General features: G+C 40.5%; 1 protein-coding gene across 3 annotated transcripts in view; it reads left to right on the top strand.

The window, feature by feature from the left end:
* vrk1 (VRK serine/threonine kinase 1) overlaps positions 1–20,945 on the top strand; it is a 93,700-nt gene that overhangs the window by 32,135 nt on the left and 40,620 nt on the right. For all 3 annotated transcript variants that reach the window (XM_072274367.1, XM_072274384.1, XM_072274375.1), the window contains exons 6-8: positions 1,692–1,779; positions 5,801–5,909; positions 15,776–15,868. In XM_072274367.1, coding sequence (XP_072130468.1) covers positions 1,692–1,779; positions 5,801–5,909; positions 15,776–15,868 — 290 coding nt within the window. The remainder of the gene's footprint in view (positions 1–1,691; positions 1,780–5,800; positions 5,910–15,775; positions 15,869–20,945) is intronic.

The raw sequence follows: 20,945 nt of genomic DNA, 5'->3' as shown, positions 1-20,945 counted from the left end.
GTGGCGAGCCAAGGACATGCTAAGGCCCAGAAGAAGTCATGGTCATCCACTTGAACCAAAAAAGACCTTAGTTCTGATGTCTACTGGTACCAGTGGACGTAGACTTCCGAGGTTGAGAAAATGGAACTGCCCCAGTACAATGGCTTTTCCACTTTTAAAAACTCTCCTGTACAGATTTCCTATCATTGTCATATACAATGGGCAACCATCAGTCGTATTGGTAGTGTTCTGTATTTAATTTATACACATAATTTGTTATTCCGTTGTCTTTTTTATATCTTTTCTATTTCCATGAAACTTCAGCTCATTGGTGCAGCCACTTAGTTGGGCCAAAATGCGTTCCCAATGTGTCCCGATAACCCCGAAATCCACTGTGTTAGATTAATTAGCTAACTGGGAAAAATGTATTTTCAAAATGTGGGATTTTTAAGGGGCAGTTGCTGTCACTGATGAAATAGAATTTTGTCTATCTTGTACATAAATAGGAAATAACAAACTTAGAGCTTCAAATCTGTGAGGAGGGAAATTATACAGTTATCATTGTACTGTTACATTTATAAACTCTAAATTGGGTGGTAAATGGACAATGTCACACTTGTCACCTCAAAATATCTGAACTTGCAAAGAGATGGCACCAATCTTCTGCTTTTCCATCTAACTGATTGCTCTGAATGTTCAAAGATTTGCAGATATGATTGTTTCTCATGAAAAGTGGAAATTTAAAAAAATAATTTGGGATATAAATAAAACAACTCTTGAATCCAGATCAGGTAGCATCTGTGAGAACAGAATTAATGGTTTTAGTTATGTTCTTTCATCTTGAACCAGAAGTTAGAAATCAAACTTGCAGAAAGGAGGGAGAGATAGTGTGAATGTTGGGATATTATTTCCCAACTTCTGCTTGTATCCTCTGCCATATGACCCAGAGAAAGAGTGAGGTTCCCTTTGTTTCAGCCACTTCACTAGCCTCCACGTTCAATGAAAAATGTATTACTTCCTCTATCTTCCAAGTAATCCCAGCACCAAACACACTTTCCCCTCTGTTTCAGCATTTGTATGGACCACTCCCTTTCTGATTCTGTTTCTGCCAGCACCCACTTCCTTAAACACCCCCTCCCCCACTTTTGGTTGCATTACTTTCCACACTCCCTCCAATAACCATCAGCTTTTGGCCTTAACACCATTCCAACAAAGCCCAATAAATGCATGAGTAAGAGCATCGCATTTTTCATCTAAGTATATTATGCCTTCATAATTAAGCAGTTTCAGATTGCTGATGTTTCCTGATTTGCTGAATCTTTCCAGCATTCTGTTATTTCAGCTTTCCAGCAGCTGCAGTGTTTCAGATCTCATGGTTCAGCATGGTATATTCTTCTCTCCTCCTATCTCATTCCAATTGCTCTGTTTCCCTCCACCAGATAGATCTACTGCAGCTAACAATTTTTCACTCCCCTCTCTAAACTGTCAACACAACCTGATGTATCATTTAACCTCTCATAGTCCACTATCACTAATGTTCTTTTCATCCTTCCTCCTCCTCATTGACTAAACTTGTTTCATGATTAACTGTTACCAGTTCTGAAGAAAGGAATCAACTTGAAAATGTATTTCCCTATCCATGGGTGTTGCCTGACCTGGGCATCTTTTACTTATAGCTAAATTATTCTGCTTTATCCCCTTATCTCCTACAGTTCAAAGCTGGGTTTCTTCCCGGAAGTTGAATTATCTCGGTGTGCCCAAGTATTGGGGGTCAGGACTCTATGATAAAAATGGCAAAAGGTATGAAAAGAATCTGTGCATCATCTTCAAAACATTATTTAACTGTCTCAAGGTTATTGATAGGTGAAGGAGCATTATTAATTGACCTCGATGAGGAGGACTGGTTATGCTGTGACATTATATTTTCTCAAGTAATAATTCTATATTTTAGGCCTGAGGTGATAATTTTATTCAGCTACAAGTAAAGTAAAATACATTTGGTGTATTATTGATGACTCATATGAGGGAGAGTTATAACTGGAGTTTCTGATTTTCATTTTGAAAATCAAAACATCATTTTGTAGATTCTGGGAATATAAAACAAAAGTAGAAAATGTTGGAAATACTCAACAGGTCAAGTTGTACAGCTGTATCTGTAGAAAGAGAAACCAAATCAGTTTTTCAAATTGAAAGCCCTTTGTCAAAGTTTCATTTATTATCAAAGTATACAACTCTGAAATTCTGAAGACTTGAAAAAAAGCCCACAGTCCAAGTCCACATCCAACACACAGAAAACCTGGGCAACATTCTCCCTCTTCATAGCAGAGTGATCTCACCAAAGATTTTAAAAAGGCAGTCTCCCCTCTCTGGCAGTAGAGTGATCTCATCGGCGATAAAAAGACAGTCTCTCCTCTCCGGCAGCAGAGCAATATCCCAAAGATAAAAAAAAACAAGCAGCTGGTGTTACGATCTCCCTTGTTGCTTAAGTCGGTGAGCAATGAAAGCTTTAATCAGCAGAATAGAGTCAGACATTGGCTCGTGCCCGCAGTCGTCTCGCCATGAGGTTTTCGCAAGCTGCCCGTCTCCTGGAATCCCCTCAGAGACTGCGGAGCACTGAATACCCATATGATCTTCAAACTGCAAATCGTAGACTCCAACAGTTCCAGAAACACATTCAAGATGAAAAACACATGTAAAAGACATAAAAGGAGTGAAATATATGGTTTCATGGTCTATCCAGAAGACGTTGATCGAAGGAGCGTAGTACGCAGGGGCCATCTTGACCAAAGAACTGTAAAGTTCAAAGTAAGTTTATTATCAAAGTTTATATGTCACCATATACAACTTCAAGATTCATTTTTTTCTGGACATTCACGCTAAGTACAAGAAGTGCAATAGAATCAATGAAACACCACGCCTAACAGAATAGACAACAACCAATGGGTAGAAGATGACAAACTCTGCAAATACAAAACAAGAAAAAAAGGAGACTGGGGAGCTTGTAAGGCTGCAGGGATAGTGGGAAGAAGATTGGCTGTGATGTAAATCTGGGGATAAGTTTTTCACATGGTTTTCCAGTCAATAGGTGAATGGAGGCAATTGGAGGGTAAGAACATATGCAAAAACTGCTGCAGAGCAGAAGGACATGCCCATCAGGCTAAATGTGTCATTTTTTTCCACAGAGGGAAAAAAAACCCTGAGTGAATATTACAGTAAGGCAACTGATGCAGATTGAGAAACCAAGTTACCTGAAATTGTAGATTTTTGGACTCAAGTCGTGAATTCTACAATGTGCCCAGAGGCATACCTCAAGAAGACAGCATCCATCATTAAAGACCCCTCAATACCCAGGACATATCCTTCTCATTACTACCATCTGAGAGGAGGAAGTTCAGGAGCCAAAAGACCCCCACTCAATGCTTTAGGAGTAGCCCCTCCCGCCCCTCCCAAGCATTAGATTTCCGAACAGTTCATGAAATGAACTCATGAACAGTACCTTGCTACTCCCCTTTTGCACTGTATTTATTCTTGTCATTAATAGTAATTTTTATGTTTTGCACTGAACTGCTGCACAAAACAACAAATTTCATGGCATATGTCAGGGATAATGAACCTGATTCCAATTCTGAGTTGGAGTGGCATAAGGAGTTAAAGTAGCAGGCAATGAGATGCTTCAGGTCGCTTTGGCGATATGAAAGCAGGTGCTCCACAAAACATTCAGCCCACATAATATATGGTCACCCTGGTTTTATCCTATCAGATGCGTTCTCTTCCTTTACTGTCCTGCAGCTTTACAATCTTCTTTGGTTTCTTTCTCAGTTCTGATGAAGGACTGAAATGTTGGGTATGCTTCTCTTCCCACCGTGCAGCCTGACCTGTTGAGTGTTTGTAACATTTTCTGTTTTTGTACCAGCTTTTGTTATTCTTAACATAGGAATATTAGTATTTAATGCTGCTATTGTTTTTAAATTGTGAGTATTTTTACAATCTTTCTCCTAGATCAAATCAATCAATTTATATGCAGAGTACTTTGATAAATCAAAATTTTATTTTGGCTTAAGTACTGTAATTTTGAACTAAGATTTAAAAACTCCAGTTATTGTACATTCTTGAAAGCTGTCATTGAATCGAAGATCATTAAAACATTAGTTTTTCAGTGTTGTACACTATCTTCAGTATAAGATGGCTGTCTTTCTGAATTGGGTATCGATGTAAAGCCTCTCCAACAAGCTAGGCAAGGTCCGTCTTCAGTGGCAATGTTACATATTCAGTCTAAATTTTCTTGTTGCCTTTAAGTGATTTTGTTGTGCAATTTCTATTCAATGCTGAATAGATCTGTCATGTATACAATAATTTATATATTTTTGTATCAACTTAAACTTTAAGAGTCATCCAAAAACACAACAGAATTAGCATGTAGGGGAAAAATTCAAGATGTGAATCTTTTGTAAGATACTAAATTGACTGCAGGGCACCAAACTTGAGGAAAAATGTTGACGTCTTAAGTATAAAAGAGGTTTCTTACAATGGTCCTAAGCATGAGAGTGGACTGGTAAAGCTGTAGCTATTCTTGGAAATTGACATGGAATCTCATGGAGGCATTTGAAATTTTGGAGATTTTTGATTAGAGAAACTTATCTCATTTGCAGATGGGCAAGAACCTAAGCAATTGCCAAAAGAACCATAGGTGATGTAAGGAGTACTTCCATGCAGCAAGCGTTAAGGTTTAGAATTTACGGTCAGGAGAAGTGATGGAGACAGAATCAATCCTGGTGTTTGGAAGGGAACTGGATAAGTAATTGAAAGGATTTGCAACACTGTAGAGATGGTGGGAGAATGGAACTAACTGCATAGAGCAGTGCATCTGCAAGGTATGCCTCCCTCCCAAGCTGTAGTTTTTCTGTGACACCAAACCATTGAAAATGCAAGTTGCTTATAGTTATCCTGAGCCACAGAAGCCTGATGGAGATTGTCTGGCAGCTGACAAAGAACTTCTAATTTGGGCTAACTTATTTTTAGCAGCAGCAACCTTGGTGGAGATCTCAAGGTAGGAGAAGAAATCAGGTTTGAGAGGGAACTAACAGCTTTTGGTTCAACAAAGGAATGGTTGGGGGGGGGGGTTTGACTTTTTTTTATAAGTGACAATTTTTTAAAATTGTTCTTTTAACCATTGGTAGGGCTGTTCCCTGCAGAGCAATTGTCAGTCTAATGGCTATCTGTTGTTGTTGACCAAATACAACTAGATGCTGTCACCTGGCACTGAATGCTTTTGGGGAGACCAGTTTTTCTAATTTCGCAGATAGCTATCTACCAGCCTTTGCCTAATGCTGGATTAGATGTAGATCAAGTCAAATTCAAGTTCAAGTTTATCCTTGCCTTCATACTTATCATGTGATCATGTGTTATGTGTACTACTGTACTTTTCACCCTAGTTCGGAGAAATATCTTGTTTCTATTTATTATATGGTTATACATATATAAAAAGACAATAACCTTTGACTTCAAGTTTATTGCCATTGGGCAATATGCACACACAGACTCTCACAATTGGTAACTTAACATCGTACCACCAAGTTCTAGCTATTTCTGTGGAAAATCCACGTTTCATTCTGTTGTGTATAATGCCCTTCAGACAAATGTACATGTATGATAAATTGTGTAGCAGATAGCATAATAGTAAGAATTAGTTATAATCTAATAAAAAATTAATTAGATTAAATGCCATTCACCCAGCGCATCCCTCCATGCTTTACTGGGACATCATTCCCAAAAAAAAGCAGAAGGTGCATTATGTGTTGACTTGGTTTTCTGTATTCTTCAGTTATAGATTTATGGTTATGGATCGATTTGGATCTGACCTTCAGAAAATATTTGAACAAAATCATAAGATTTTCCCTAAGAAATTTGTGTTCCAGTTAGGTCTACGATTGGTAAGTCGATTTCCTTTATCTGGAAGGTAACATTTTCATTATTTTAAAGATCTTTACAAAGCACCTTGATATATTTTGTGAGCAATGCTTTTAAGTCGCTTCATACATGCTGGAGAAGGATATGAATTTCTCAGCTGATTTCTCCCAGTGTGTCTCAGAATTGCACAACTGACCCGGAAGGGGATTTAAGAAAAATCTGTCTTTGGAATTTGATGTTTCTTGGAACGTATGTATAGGTAAGGTCAAAACTTCAAGCAATTTGCAATTAGATTTGTTTCTCTAGTTCCTAGAAGCACAGTCTTGTTCTTGCGATTTAGTACTGTTTCATGCTCAAATTCTGCTGATTTCAACCAATGCAGCAAAGTAAACTATTATCATAACCATTTCAGTCTTGAATATAACACATACTCTTTAGAAATGTCTCTGCAGCATGTACATTATTGATAAATGCTGATTATGGTTCATTGGTCTTTTATGCATACATCATAATTTATAATTGTTAGTCTTACGTTTTTGGGTAAGTATTAATATAAAATTTTATATGTTTGCATTTATCTGTTGGCTTAACATGGACATTTCTTGAAGAGTAACTTAATGCAGTTTGGATTTTTAAATATTTTTAAACTGTATCTTTGTTAGGACAACTCTGACATTGTATACTGAGCATTCAAATCATTCTGTCTCCATAAACACTTAGTTGCATGCTATGGAGCCTCTTGGCCACGTATGAATCATTGCAATACAGAACATCAACATTCTAAATTAAAATCTAATTTGCTGTAATTAAATTTGCATAAAAGCATTCCCTGCAAGCTAAGTTGCAGACTATAGTTTAAAATTAATTTTGCCTAATTAAAGACATCTTGTATATTAATATGTGCAATGGCAAAAATAAACTTTCACTGGAGCTTCATGAGCTGGCTGGCCAGGGTTCAAGCACCACCTGTGGTTCCAGGGCTTTAACTTGGATACCCCAGGCTTGGTGAATTGACTTGGATGAATTGTTATTCGGATTATTAATGGATTTGTAACAATCTAAATTATTATAAACTTGAATAGCGTAATTAGCCGTTCATGTCATTGTTCAGTCTGGGATTGTTTCAGATGCTGTCTGAGCAACCCCCTGGGGCTTGCAGATTGAGTGCGGATGAAGACGATGATGGGTGATAAAATTGCTTCTCAGTCTTTTAAGAAAGTTGTTATAATTGAAAGGATTTTAAAATTTCAGTTTCATGTTACATAATCTTGATTTACTTAATGTTTTCTTTCAACCTGATGAAGACATGCTATAGCTTTGTGCTGTCTATTTTTAAATTAGATTTCCCGTGTGCAATTCTGCAAACCGAATTTTTTGATAAAAACGGATAAAGATCTTGACTTGGCTTGGAGTTCTAAATTTTATGCTTCACATTGCTTGATAATTCAAAACCTAAAAATTGCTCAACTAAAATGATTCGCACTGATGTGCTTTCATTGTTTACTGACACTTTAACCAAAGTACTCATTTAACAAGGTGTCATTTACTGTATCTGGTGCTCCTAATGCAGCATGACATTGGGGACCACTTTGTAGAGCATCTCTGATCCATCGCAAAAAGTAGAATTTCCTGGTGACCAACCGTTTTAGTTCCTGACCCTATTCCCGAACCAACACGTCGATCCATGGCCACTTTGCTGCCACAAGGAGGCCACTCTCAGAGTGGAGGAGCAACACCTCATATTCTGTCTTGGTAGACTCCAACCTGACAGCATGAACATCAATTTCTCCTTCCGTTAATCTTTTTATTCCTCCCCATCCCATCTTCTATTCCCCACTCTGGTCTCTCACCTCTTCTTCTGATGCCCCTCCTTCTTCCCTTTCTCCCACGGTCAATTCTCCTCTCCTATCAGGTTCCTTCTTCTCCAGCTCTTCTATCACCTATCACCTCCCAGCCACTTACTTCATCCACCCTCCCACACCTCCCTGGCTTCACCCATTATCTTCTAGCTTGTCCTCCTCCTCTCCCCACATTTTGTATCTGGCTTTCCCCCTCCCTTTCCAGTCCTGATGAAGGATCTTGGCCCAAAAGTAAAAGTGGCAGGCCGACAAATCCAGGGCAAGAATTAAAAAGGGCCACTTTTCAACCTAATTGTATAAGGGCTAAGAGAGTTGTAAAAGAGCGCCTGAAGGCTTTGTGTGTCAATGCAAGGAGCATTCGTAACAAGGTGGATGAATTGAAAGTGCAGATTGTTATTAATGATTATGGTATAGTTGGGATCACAGAGGCATGGCTCCAGGGTGACCAAGGATGGGAGCTCAACGTTCAGGGATATTCAATATTCAGGAGGGATAGACATGAAAGAAAAGGAGGTGGGGTGGCGTTGCTGGTTAAAGAGGAGATTAATGCAATAGAAAGGAAGGACATGAGCCGGGAAGATGTGGAATCGATATGGGTAGAGCTGCGTAACACTAAGGGGCAGAAAACGCTGGTGGGAGTTGTGTACAGGCCACCTAACAGTAGTAGTGAGGTCGGAGATGGTATTAAACAGGAAATTAGAAATGTGTGCAATAAAGGAACAGCAGTTATAATGGGTGACTTCAATCTACATGTAGATTGGGTGAACCAAATTGGTAAAGCTGCTGAGGAAGAGGATTTCTTGGAATGTATGTGGGTTGGTTTTTTGAACCAACATGTTGAGGAACCAACTAGAGAGCAGGCTATTCTGGACTGGGTTTTGAGCAATGAGGAAGGGTTAATTAGCAATCTTGTCGTGAGAGGCCCCTTGGGTAACAGTGACCATAATATGGTGGAATTCTTCATTAAGATGGAGAGTGACAGAGTTAATTCAGAAACAAAGGTTCTGAACTTAAAGAGGGGTAACTTTGAAGGTATGAGACGTGAATTAGCTAAGATAGACTGGCAAATGACACTTAAAGGATTGACGGTGGATATGCAATGGCAAGCATTTAAAGGTTGCATGGATGAACTACAACAATTGTTCATCCCAGTTTGGCAAAAGAATAAATCAAGGAAGGTAGTGCACCCGTGGCTGACAAGGGAAATTAGGGATAGTATCAATTCCAAAGAGGAAGCATACAAATTAGCCAGAGAAAGTGGCTCACCTGAGGACTGGGAGAAATTCAGAGTTCAGCAGAGGAGGACAAAGTGCTTAATTAGGAAGGGGAAAACTGGCAGGGAACATAAAAACTGACTGTAAAATCTTTTATAGATATGTAAAAAGGAAAAGACTGGTAAAGACAAATGTAGGTCCCCTACAGACAGAAACAGGTGAATTGATTATGGGGAGCAAGGACATGGCAGACCAATTGAATAATTACTTTGGTTCTGTCTTCACTAAGGAGGACATAAATAATCTTCTGGAAATAGTAGGGGACAGAGGGTCCAGTGAGATGGAGGAACTGAGCGAAATACATTTTAGTAGGGAAGTGGTGTTAGGTAAATTGAAGATATTAAAGGCAGATAAATCCCCAGGGCCAGATGGTCTGCATCCCAGAGTGCTTAAGGAAGTAGCCCAAGAAATAGTGGATGCATTAGGGATAATTTTTCAAAACTCGCTAGATTCTGGACTTGTTCCTGAGGATTGGAGAGTGGCTAATGTAACCCCACTTTTTAAAAAAGGAGGGAGAGAGAAACCGGGGAATTATAGACCGGTTAGCCTAACGTCGGTGGTGGGGAAACTGCTGGAGTCAGTTATCAAAGATGTGATAACAGCACATTTGGAAAGCGGTGAAATCATCGGACAAAGTCAGCATGGATTTGTGAAAAGAAAATCATGTCTGACGAATCTCATAGAATTTTTTGAGGATGTAACTAGTAGAGTGGATAGGGGAGAACCAGTGGATGTGGTATATTTGGATTTTCAAAAGGCTTTTGACAAGGTCCCACACAGGAGATTAGTGTGCAAACTTAAAGCACACGGTATTGGGGGTAAGGTATTGATGTGGATAGAGAATTGGTTAGCAGACAGGAAGCAAAGAGTGGGAATAAACGGGACCTTTTCAGAATGGCAGGCGGTGACTAATGGGGTACCACAAGGCTCAGTGCTGGGACCCCAGTTGTTTACAATATATATTAATGACTTGGATGAGGGAATTAATGCAGCATCTCCAAGTTTGCAGATGACACGAAGCTGGGTGGCAGTGTTAGCTGTGAGGAGGATGCTAAGAGGATGCAGGGTGACTTGGATAGGTTGGGTGAGTGGGCAAATTCATGGCAGATGCAATTTAATGTGGATAAATGTGAAGTTATCCACTTTGGTGGCAAAAATAGGAAAACAGATTATTATCTGAATGGTGGCCGATTAGGAAAAGGGGAGGTGCAATGAGACCTGGGTGTCATTATACACCAGTCATTGAAAGTGGGCATGCAGGTACAGCAGGTGGTGAAAAAGGCGAATGGTATGCTGGCATTTATAGCGAGAGGATTCGAGTACAGGAGCGGGGAGGTACTACTGCAGTTGTACAAAGCCTTGGTGAGACCACACCTGGAGTATTGTGTGCAGTTTTGGTCCCTTAATCTAAGGAAAGACATCCTTGCCATAGAGGGAGTACAAAGAAGGTTCACCAGATTGATTCCTGGGATGGCAGGACTTTCATATGAAGAAAGACTGGATGAACTGGGCTTGTGCTCGTTGGAATTTAGAAGATTGAGGGGGGATCTGATTGAAACGTATAAAATCCTAAAGGGATTGGACAGGCTAGATGCAGGAAGATTGTTCCCGATGTTGGGGAAGTCCAGAATGAGGGGTCACAGTTTGAGGATAAAGGGGAAGCCTTTTAGGACCGAGATTAGGAAAAACTTCACACAGAGAGTGGTGAATCTGTGGAATTCTCTGCCACAGGTAACAGTTGAGGCCAGTTCATTGGCTATATTTAAGAGGGAGTTAGATATGGCCCTTGTGGCTATGGGGATCAGGGGGTATGGAGGGAAGGCTGGGGCAGGGTTCTGAGTTGGATGATCAGCCATGATCATAATAAATGGCGGTGCAGGCTCGAAGGGCCGAATGGCCTACTCCTGCACCTATTTTCTATGTTTCTATGTTAAAACATTGACTGTTTATTAATTTCTATCGAAGCTGCCTGACCTGCTGAGTTCCTCCAGCATTTTGTGTGTGTTGCTCTGGATTTATCAAGGTGTGTCCCCATGATATATCAGTCATTGCTGAAATAGGATGGGGATAATTCAGTTCAAATCTGGAAGGGAATTTTCTTGATTCTTGAACAATGATGAATTGATTTTAGGGTAAGCTGGCAACAAGAGAAGATGTAGCAAATCATTAACGTGAGATTCTGCAGATGCTGGAAATCCAAAACAACACACACAAAGTGCTGGAGGAACTCAGTAAGTTGGGCAGCATTTATGGAAAAGGGCAAGCAGTTAATATTTCGGACCAAGACCCTTCATAAGGACTGACAAATGGTCTCAGCATGAAACATTGACTTTTCATTTCATAGATGCTGTGTGACGTGCTAATTACTCCAGCATTTTGGGCTAGGAAAGACAACGTCAGCTGGGAGGTTGACCAACCAACACACGCAAAATGCTGGTGGAAGTTGCCTGCCCATCGCCTCCCTATGGTGCTCCTACCGGCTTCTTCTTTCCTCCATGGCCTTCTGTCTCTTTCACCGATCAACTTCCCAGCTCTTTATTTCATCCCTCCCCCTCCAGGTTTCACCTGTCACCCGGTATTTCTCTCTCCCCTCCCACCACCTTATGAATCATTCCTCAGCTTTCTTTCTCCAGTCCTGCTGAAGGGTTTTGGCTCGAAACGTCGACTGTACTTTTTTCCTTAGATGCTGCCTAATCTGCTGAGTTCCTCCTGCATTTTGCGTGTGTTGCTCAGGTTCCCAGCATCTGCAGATTTTCTTTTGTTTGTGGCTAACTTGACCAGTTAGTGACCCTTGGATGGCAACGGTTAAATTGTTCTGCAGTATCTAAATAATGTGGCAACATTTGTTCAACTCAAAAGAGCAGCCTTTGTATAAGATGAAGGACACCAAATGAGGAAACTGCATATTTTCAGACAAAAAGAGGAATGATGGTAAAAATGAAGAGTTAATGCAATGTTAATTATCTGTAGTAACTCATTTCGAAAACAAAATATCGATGGGTCTTGGAGCATTTTTCAGTGAAAATTTATTTTATAACATTGGAATCTGACCTTGCTAAGTGCTTGTGCATTGACTGAGTCAGAATTTAACATGTTCCATCTGGCATGCTTGGCTTAAACTTCAAAAATAACAATTTAAAACAAAAAAAGGCTATCAAAATCCATTTATAACTTCGTCACCTAAAAATGGAGAAAGCTTCGAAGTTTTGGAGGAACTGCACAGAATTCAAAATAAACTTGGAGTAGATGCTTTTGAAGAGGACAGAAGATATCGAGCAGAAATAAATTCATATTTGAAGGGTCTGGGAGAAGAGAAATATACTTGAAGCCGTAGTGATGGCCAGATTATTAAATATTTCTTAAAGTATTGCTGCAAGTGTAATGGAAACTGATGGCAATCATATTTTAATAAAAAATAAGAGCTTGGCAAGAAAGACGTACTTCAGAGTCTCAGTCTCAAAATTGGTTGACACAGTTTGCATAATGCTTTACAATGGCAGTGACCCAGTTCAATTCATACCACTGTCTATAAGGAGTTTGTATGTTCTCCCTGTGACCAAGTAAGTTTCCTCCCATTTTCCAAAGGCAGTACAGGTTACTAAGTTAATTGGACACATGGGTGTAATAGGGCGGCACAGGCTCGTTGGGCCAGAAGGGCCTGGTAGTTAGAGCTTTATGGTCATTGCTGAGGACAGCGAGATTCAGTACTACTCCATTTAGTGAAAAACACCACACCGGTAATTCAATTACTGAAAGCGCAATGAATAAATTTAAAATATCGTCTGAGTTATTTAGAATGACATTCAAGTTACAAGTGAATTAAAAACAAGTAGCTCTAAATTTAAAAGAAACAATGGCTGGTCCATTCAGGTCTTGCATGTAAAAAGAAATACAATCATTAGATATAAGATAGCATCAAGAATTCAGCCCATGTATTGCACTTAGAGATTGTCCACTTTGTTTATGGACTATGGGGAGGAATGTGAGGAGGAGGGGGTGTGGCTTTGTTTAGTTGCACAACAGCCCTGGGGGAGAAGCTGTTTTCAGTTTGGATGTCCGTGCATGGACGTTTCTGTATCTTCTGGATGAAAGGAGATTAAACAGATGATTACTTGGGTGGGATGAGTCCATCACAATGTTGAGAGCTGCTATAGACATTGTGAGATGTAGATGGTTTCCAAATCTGGTTGTTGTGTCCCAGTGATGTTCTGTGCAGTCCTTATCTCTCATTGAAGTGTGTTTTGGTCGATCTTGTTGCAGCTAGTGTACCATATTGTCATGCAGTATGTCAGTATGCTCTCAGTTACACATTGATAAAAGTTTACCAAGCAGCATTTGGGGCAGATTTGCTCTCTTGAAACTCCTAAGATAGTATAGGTGCTGCTGCGCTATCCCTGTTGTCAAGGTGGTATTGGTGGTCCTGGAACGCACCTCTGAGATGTTCACTCCCAAGAATTTAAAGCTGGAGGTGCTTTCCATTTGAGTAGTGGAGCTCGTTTTTCTGAATGCCTCGATTTCCTGAAATCGATAAAAATTGCTTTGTTTTTTATGTTGAGTAAAAGATTGTAGTTATTGCACTGTTCAGACAATTTCTGTGCCTTCTGTCTACATACAACATAAGGATTGATAATTTTTCACTGGGATAACAAACATAGAGGTAGTGAATTCTCTATGCAGGAAGGCTACAGAAGATCATTTGTTCTTTATATCTCAGATAGAGATGAACAGATTTTTAGATATGAAGGCAATCCAGGGAAGTTGGTACAGGAAAGTGTGACTGAGCTAAAAGATTACCGAGGGCTATGGACTATTCAGAAATCTGTTGGCAGAGGGCAAGTAATAGTCTTGGAAATGTTGAAAGTATGCTGTACATTCTTTATGTGGATTTGATGACGTTGGAAGGTTCTGGTGTTTACAGACATCAGTTTCGGAGCAAGGGTGTAAAAGCTGGGCATTAGGGTAATGTGAGAAAGGCAATACTAGGTCCGTCATCAGAGTATGGTACTTGCCAATGTGCAATTCTTTTTTACCATTTATCTCTAATCTGTAATCTAATCTTGGTATGCATATATCACATTTCTTAAACTTTCTTTTAAAAAAAACTGTTGTTTTTTGATCAAATGTTTCTTAAGTATGGTGTTTGATGATTTCAACGTAGAGTACAAATTTAAATGTTTCCACATTGGTAATGCCTCTTGAACCCATACTTGTATTTGTCATCATTACCACCATGAACCAGTCTGTTCAGAGTATGTAGGCCAATGAAAAGGATACTCGTCCCACTGGCAAAACGTTATCACAAACTGTGCATGCATTTTTCATGAAAATTGGATCCTTGTTGAAATAGGAAGAAGTGTATATTCAGCAGAACAGTAGGGTTAAACAAAGAGGCACCCTAATTTCATATGCACCTGAAAGGTAACTTGGATAAAGACTATGGATCAGGATTATTGCAGACATAACCTTTTGCTGATGAAATTAATCCTTGAGCACGATTCTATAAAAGTAAATACACTTCATAGCTTGGCAGAAATAAAGTTGAAGGATATGAGCAATGTGTTGAAGATGGCCATCTGTGTCCAATGGCATGGCAAATCATGTGGAAAGTAATATTGTACAAAATGAAATGGCTGTTTGAGTGAAATCCAACAGAAAACTAGTTGTGAAATCCAATTGCCTGATGTTCCAAAGTCTAATTTTTCGAAGGGTGAGGATAAATCATCTTGTGTAGAACTTGGGGAAAACTGTTTCCTTAGTCTTTCAGTTTTGAGGATGTGTTTTTCCCAAGGTAACAATGTTGGGCTGCTTGAAGAATTTAGGAATCCAAGTAACACATCTTTTCAGAGTATTTAAACACAGAAGAATATTGTCTCTAGAAGGGGTATATTCAGAGCGTTTAATATAAATTGACAAAATATTACTGTACTGGATTGTGAACTTCAGGAAATTAAGATAAAAATTAATTTCTGGTGTGTGCTCCGTTTTATATTATTTTCAATGTATAAGCAAGCGGTGATGCTTTTGAACTGGGTATAGTTTATGAAGCCACATTAGAATAAACCTAAATGTTTGGCTTTATTTGCAGCTTTTTGAATTGATGTTCAGCTTCTGTGTATCCAAAAGAAGGTGCAGATTTCCAAAACATATCCTTTTTATGTAATTAGGAAGAAAAGTTTTTTTTAAACTTGCCCTGGAGTTCATTACAAAGCTGATTATAACACTGAACCTAATTCACAAGTCAAGACTTTTACGTAAAAGATTGAATTAGACATGCAATTTAACTTGAATATACATGTATGTTGATGAATGAAATTTCATGAAATTCATCGCATTAAAACACAATTTGCAAAATTATCTGAATCCAAATGACCCTTCAGATTAGCTTAATTTACAATTATACTCCAACTACCACAAGCGGAATTTCTGGTGGCCAGTCATTTTTATTTCTATCCCCATTCCCATTCTGACATGTCAGTCTGTAGCCTTCCCTTTTGCCACGATGAGGCCACGCTCAGGGTGGAGGAGCAACACCTTATATTCTGTCTAACTAGCTTCCAACCTGATGGCATGAACGTTTTCCCCTCTCCCCATTTTTTTATTCTGGTGTCTTCCCCCATCCTTTCCAGTCCTGAAGAAGGGACTCAGCCTGAAGCGTTAACTGTTTATTCATTTCCATCAATGCTGCCTGACCTGCTAAGCTCCTCTAGCATTTTATATATGTGTGTGTGTTAACTTGGAATTGTTTTCTTTTGATAGATTGACATCCTAGAATACATCCATGACCATGAGTACGTGCATGGAGACATCAAAGCTTCCAATCTCCTCCTCAGTTACAAGAATCCAAATGAGGTTTTGTTTTTACTTTTGGATATTATTTAATGCTATCATAAGTTACTTGCATATAGTCAAGCATAAAAGAAAAGCTTACTGCATAGAGGTCGGTGACCAGTGGTGTGCCTCGGGGATCTGTACAGGTACCCGTGATTTTTATAAGTGACCTGAATGAGGAAGTGGAGGGATTGGTTAGTAAATTTGATGATGGCACAAGGGTTAGGGATAGTGTGGAGGGCTGTCAGAGGTTACAGTGGGACATTGATAGGATGCAAAACTAGGCTGAGGAATGGCAGATGGAGTTCCGGATAAGTGTTAGGTTGTTCATTTTGGTAGGTCAAAAATGATGGCAGAATATAGTATTAATGGTAAGACTCTTGGCATATGGAGGATCAGAGGGATCTTGGGGTCCAAGTCCATAGGACACTCAAAGCTGCTGTGCAGGTTGACTGTATGGTTAAGAAGGCATACAGTGCATTGGCCTGCATCAACCATGGGATTGAATTTAAGAGCCAAGAGGTAATGTTACAAACATATAAGACCCTGGTCAGACCCCACTTGGAGTACTGTGCTCAGTTCTGGTCACCTCACTACAAGAAGGATGTGGAGCCTATAGAAAGTGTGCAGAGGAGATTTACAAGGATGCTGCCTGGATTGAGGAGCATGCCTTATGGGAATAGGCTGAGTGAACTCTGCCTTTTCTCCTTGGAGTGGTAGAGAATTAGAGGTGTATGAGATGATGAGAGGCATTGATCATGCGGGTAGTCAGAGGCTTTTTCCCAGGGCTGAAATGGCTGACACGAGAGGGCAAAGTTTTAAGGTGCTTGTAAGTAGGTACAGAGGAGATGTCAAGGGTAAGTTTTTTATGCAGAGAGTGGTGAGTGCGTGGAATAGGCTGCCAGCAATGGTGGTGGAGGCAGGTACGATAGGGTATTTTAAGAGACTTCTGGATAGGTATATGGATCTTAGAAAAATCGAGGGCAATGGGTAACCCTAGGTAAATTCTAAAGTAAGTACATGGTTGGCACAGCATTGTGGGTCGAAGGGCCTGAATTGTGCTGTAGGTTTTCTGTGTTTCTAATTCCAAACGTAGGTGCAGTTATAGGTCAGTGAATATAAAAATACAAAGAAATGTTCAATGGAATGTAGTGTATTGAAGTGTATGGTCGTGCACCGGTTGAAGAAATAAAGGAATTGACTATTTTCTAAATGGGGAGAAAATTCAAAAGTCAGAGCTGCAAAGGGACTTGGGTTCGATTCCATAAAGGTTAACTTGCAGGTTGAGTCGGTGGTAAGGAAGGCAATCGTGATGTTTGCATTCATTTTGAGAGGACTAGAATATAAAATGTTGAGGCTTTGAAGCATTGTTCAGACTGTACTTGGAGTATTATGAGCAGTTTTGGGCCCCTTACTTTAAGAAAAGATGTGCTGGCAGTTGGAGGGCTTCCAGAGAAATTTCACAAAAATGATCCCAGGAATGAAAGGATTAACATAAGAGGAGGGTCTGATTGCTCTGGGCCTGTACTCACTGAAGTTTAGAAGAATGAGGGGGAAATCTCATTGAAACATATCAAATGTTGAATGGCTTGGATAGAGTGGGTATAGAGATGTTTCCTATTGTAGGGGAGTCTGGGGGCACGGTATCAGAGTTGAAGGATATCCCTTTAGAAAAGAATTAAGGAGGAATTTCTTTAGCCAGAGGGTGGTGAATCTGTGGAATTCATTGTCACGAATGGTTACGGAGGCCAAGTCATTGGGCATACTTAACACGGAGGCTGATGCTTTCTTGATTAGTAAGCGTGTCAAAGGCAAGAGATTGGGATAATCATGGAATGGTGGAGCAGACTCCATGGGCCTAATGGCCTAATTCTGCTCCTTTGTCTTATGGTCTTATGAAATGTTCAAACTAATTTTGCAGTGAGTTGGATAGGAAGACTTTGAAAAGGGGGGTGGTCGGGGAAGTATTAATTTTTGGAAGAGTAAACTAATTTTGGGTGGCAGGGTGGAGATGCATTCTACCAAAGGAGGTGTAAGGCATCCCTCCTTCCCTCTGTTAGCTTGCAGGTTACCTTTGTGCAAGGTTTGGCACCTGCTTAGCTTCCTGATCAGGGTCAAATTCAGCCATGGGAGTGGATGGTGCATATCTTAAGTCCTACTTATGTGACCAGTGACACTAGGCAGACAGTCTCTGAAGAGTATTGATAATGGCTGAGGTCACCTGTCCTGTAAAGGCAGTGCCAGAAGATGGCAATGGCAAACCAGTTGTGTAGAAAAATTTGCCAAGAGCAATCGTGGTGACGGAATGACCACATCATACAACATGACGCATAACAAATGAACAAAATTAACTGCACAATAACATTTTTAGTCCAGACCAGACAGAGTGCAAGACAATGAGGGAGAGGTTTACAGTGCATTAAACAACGTATATCAGCTGTATGTGCAATTAATCATGTGGGATTAGTGTTGTGGCAATAATACTTATGAGATTGGGGTAAAGAAAAGGGACAAGGGGATGAATAAATATTCCAGGAAAAAGGGTGTTCAGAAAACATAGGGAAAGAAAGAAAAGGAGGAGGGGAGGCAAATTACTAAGGTGAATTTTGCACTGTATGGCCTGAAACAGTCAAGGAGTGAAAGTGAATCAAGAAATAAAAAGACACTTTACTCAAGCAACACACATCAAAGTTGCTGGTGAACGCAGCGGGCCAAGCAGCATCTGTAGGAAGAGGTGCAGTCGACGTTTCAGGCCGAGACCCTTCGTCAGGACTAACTGAAGGAAGAGTGAGTAAGGGATTTGAGAGGGAGAGGGGGAGATCCAAAATGATAGGAGAAGACAGGAGGGGGAGGGATAGAGCCAAGAGCTGGACAGGTGATAGGCAAAAGGGGATACGAGAGGATCATGGGACAGGAGGTCTGGGAAGAAAGACAAGGAGGTGGGGGACCCAGAGGATGGACAAGAGGTATATTCAGAGGGACAGAGGGAGAAAAAGGAGAGTGAGAGAAAGAATGTGTGCATAAAAATGAGTAACAGATGGGGTACGAGGGGGAGGTGGGGCCTTAGCGGAAGTTAGAGAAGTCGATGTTCATGCCATCAGGTTGGAGGCTACCCAGACGGAATATAAGGTGTTGTTCCTCCAACCTGAGTGTGGCTTCATCTTTACAGTAGAGGAGGCCGTGGATAGACATGTCAGAATGGGAATGGGATGTGGAATTAAAATGTGTGGCCACTGGGAGATCCTGCTTTCTCTGGCGGACAGAGCGTAGATGTTCAGCAAAGCAGTCTCCCAGTCTGCGTCGGGTCTCGCCAATATATAAAAGGCCACATCGGGAGCACCGGACGCAGTATATCACCCCAGTCGACTCACAGGTGAAGTGTTGCCTCACCTGGAAGGACTGTTTGGGGCCCTGAATGGTGGTAAGGGAGGAAGTGTAAGGGCATGTGTAGCACTTGTTCCGCTTACACGGGTAAGTGCCAGGAGGGAGATCAGTGGGGAGGGATGGGGGGGGACGAATGGACAAGGGAGTTGTGTAGGGAGCGATCCCTGCGGAATGCAGAGAGAGGCAGGGAGGGAAAGATGTGCTTAGTGGTGGGATCCCGTTGGAGGTGGCTGCTCAGATGCTGCTTGGCCTGCTGCGTTCACCAGCAACTTTGATGTGTGTTGCTTGAATTTCCAGCATCTGCAGAATTCCTGTTGTTTGCGTTTAAAGACACTTTACTCAGACTGTTTTCTCAACCAGAGGATATTGAATAAATTTGTAGGGAATTTTGAGATGAGCATAATCCAATACTTTGTGACATCTACCCAGATATAGTCTTTGACAGCAACATTGTAAGAACTACAGGTTGGAAGAAGTTTTCTGAAGTATATTTACAACCTCAGACAGTATATTTTGGGCCGAGTGAAGGTGACATTGCTCAATTTGGTTGCTGAAGTGAGCCAGCAAAGTGGAATAAGCTTTAATAGTGTGGCATCCAGCAAAAACACATCACATCATCATCTGCTTTTGAAAAGCAATGAAGAAGGAAAGATATCACCCCGAGGTAAAAATATCAATTGGTTAAGGGCCAATCTCAATGGTATAAGATTAGATTTGTAGTTTGGCAGGCAACATTGTAGTTGAATATTGCTATAGGTGTTTCAGCTACTTATAATAACACAGAACATTTCAGCCATCTGGTCTTTGCTAGTCCACAGTAGAGCAATCTTACCATCTCATTCTTCTAATTTGCCTATAACCTTGCACCTTATTTACTCCAACGTGCCTGTCATTTTTCCTTTTGATTCTGTTCTACTTAACTACAATAAGCGGTGATTCACTGAGGCACTTGAACCACGGGCTTGTTTTTGGAATATGGGGAGGCATCTGCTGGAGACCCATAAAGTCATAGAAAGATGTATGCAGAAAGGACATACAAGCCAAAGTCATTGGAGCTGTGAGACGGCAGCACTTGCTGTTGCATCACATAACCATATAACAATTACAGCACGGAAACAGGCCATCTCGGCCCTTCTAGTCCATGCCGAGCTCTTACCCTATCCTAGTCCCACTGACCTGCACTCATCCCATAACCCTCCATTCCTTTCCTGTCCATATATCAATCCAATTTAACTTTAAACGACAACATAGAACCTGCCTCAACCACTTCTGCTGGAAGCTCATTCCACACAGCTACCACTCTCTGAGTGAAGAAGTTCCCCCTCATGTTACCCCTAAACTTTTGTCCTCTAATTCTCAACCCATGTCCACTTGTTTGAATCTTCCCCACTCTCAATGGAAAAAGCCTATCCACGTCAACTCTATCAATCCCCCTCATAATTTTAAACACCTCTATCAAGTCCCCCCTTAACCTTCTACGCTCCAAAGAATGAAGACCTAACTTGTTCAACCTTTCTCTGTAACTTAGGAGATGAAACCCAGGCAACATTTTAGTAAACCTCCTCTGTACTCTCTCAATTTTATTGACATCTTTCCTATAATTCAGTGACCAGAACTGTACACAATACTCCAGATTTGGCCTTACCAATGCCTTATACAAATTCAACATTACATCCCAACTCCTATACTCAATGCTGATTAATAAAGGCCAGCA

This window comes from Mobula birostris, chromosome 1, assembly GCF_030028105.1.
Source record: "Mobula birostris isolate sMobBir1 chromosome 1, sMobBir1.hap1, whole genome shotgun sequence".
Classification (NCBI taxonomy): domain Eukaryota; kingdom Metazoa; phylum Chordata; class Chondrichthyes; order Myliobatiformes; family Myliobatidae; genus Mobula; species Mobula birostris.
The sequence above is the reverse complement of the archived record's forward strand: the minus strand, read 5'-3'. Positions and strand labels throughout refer to the sequence as shown.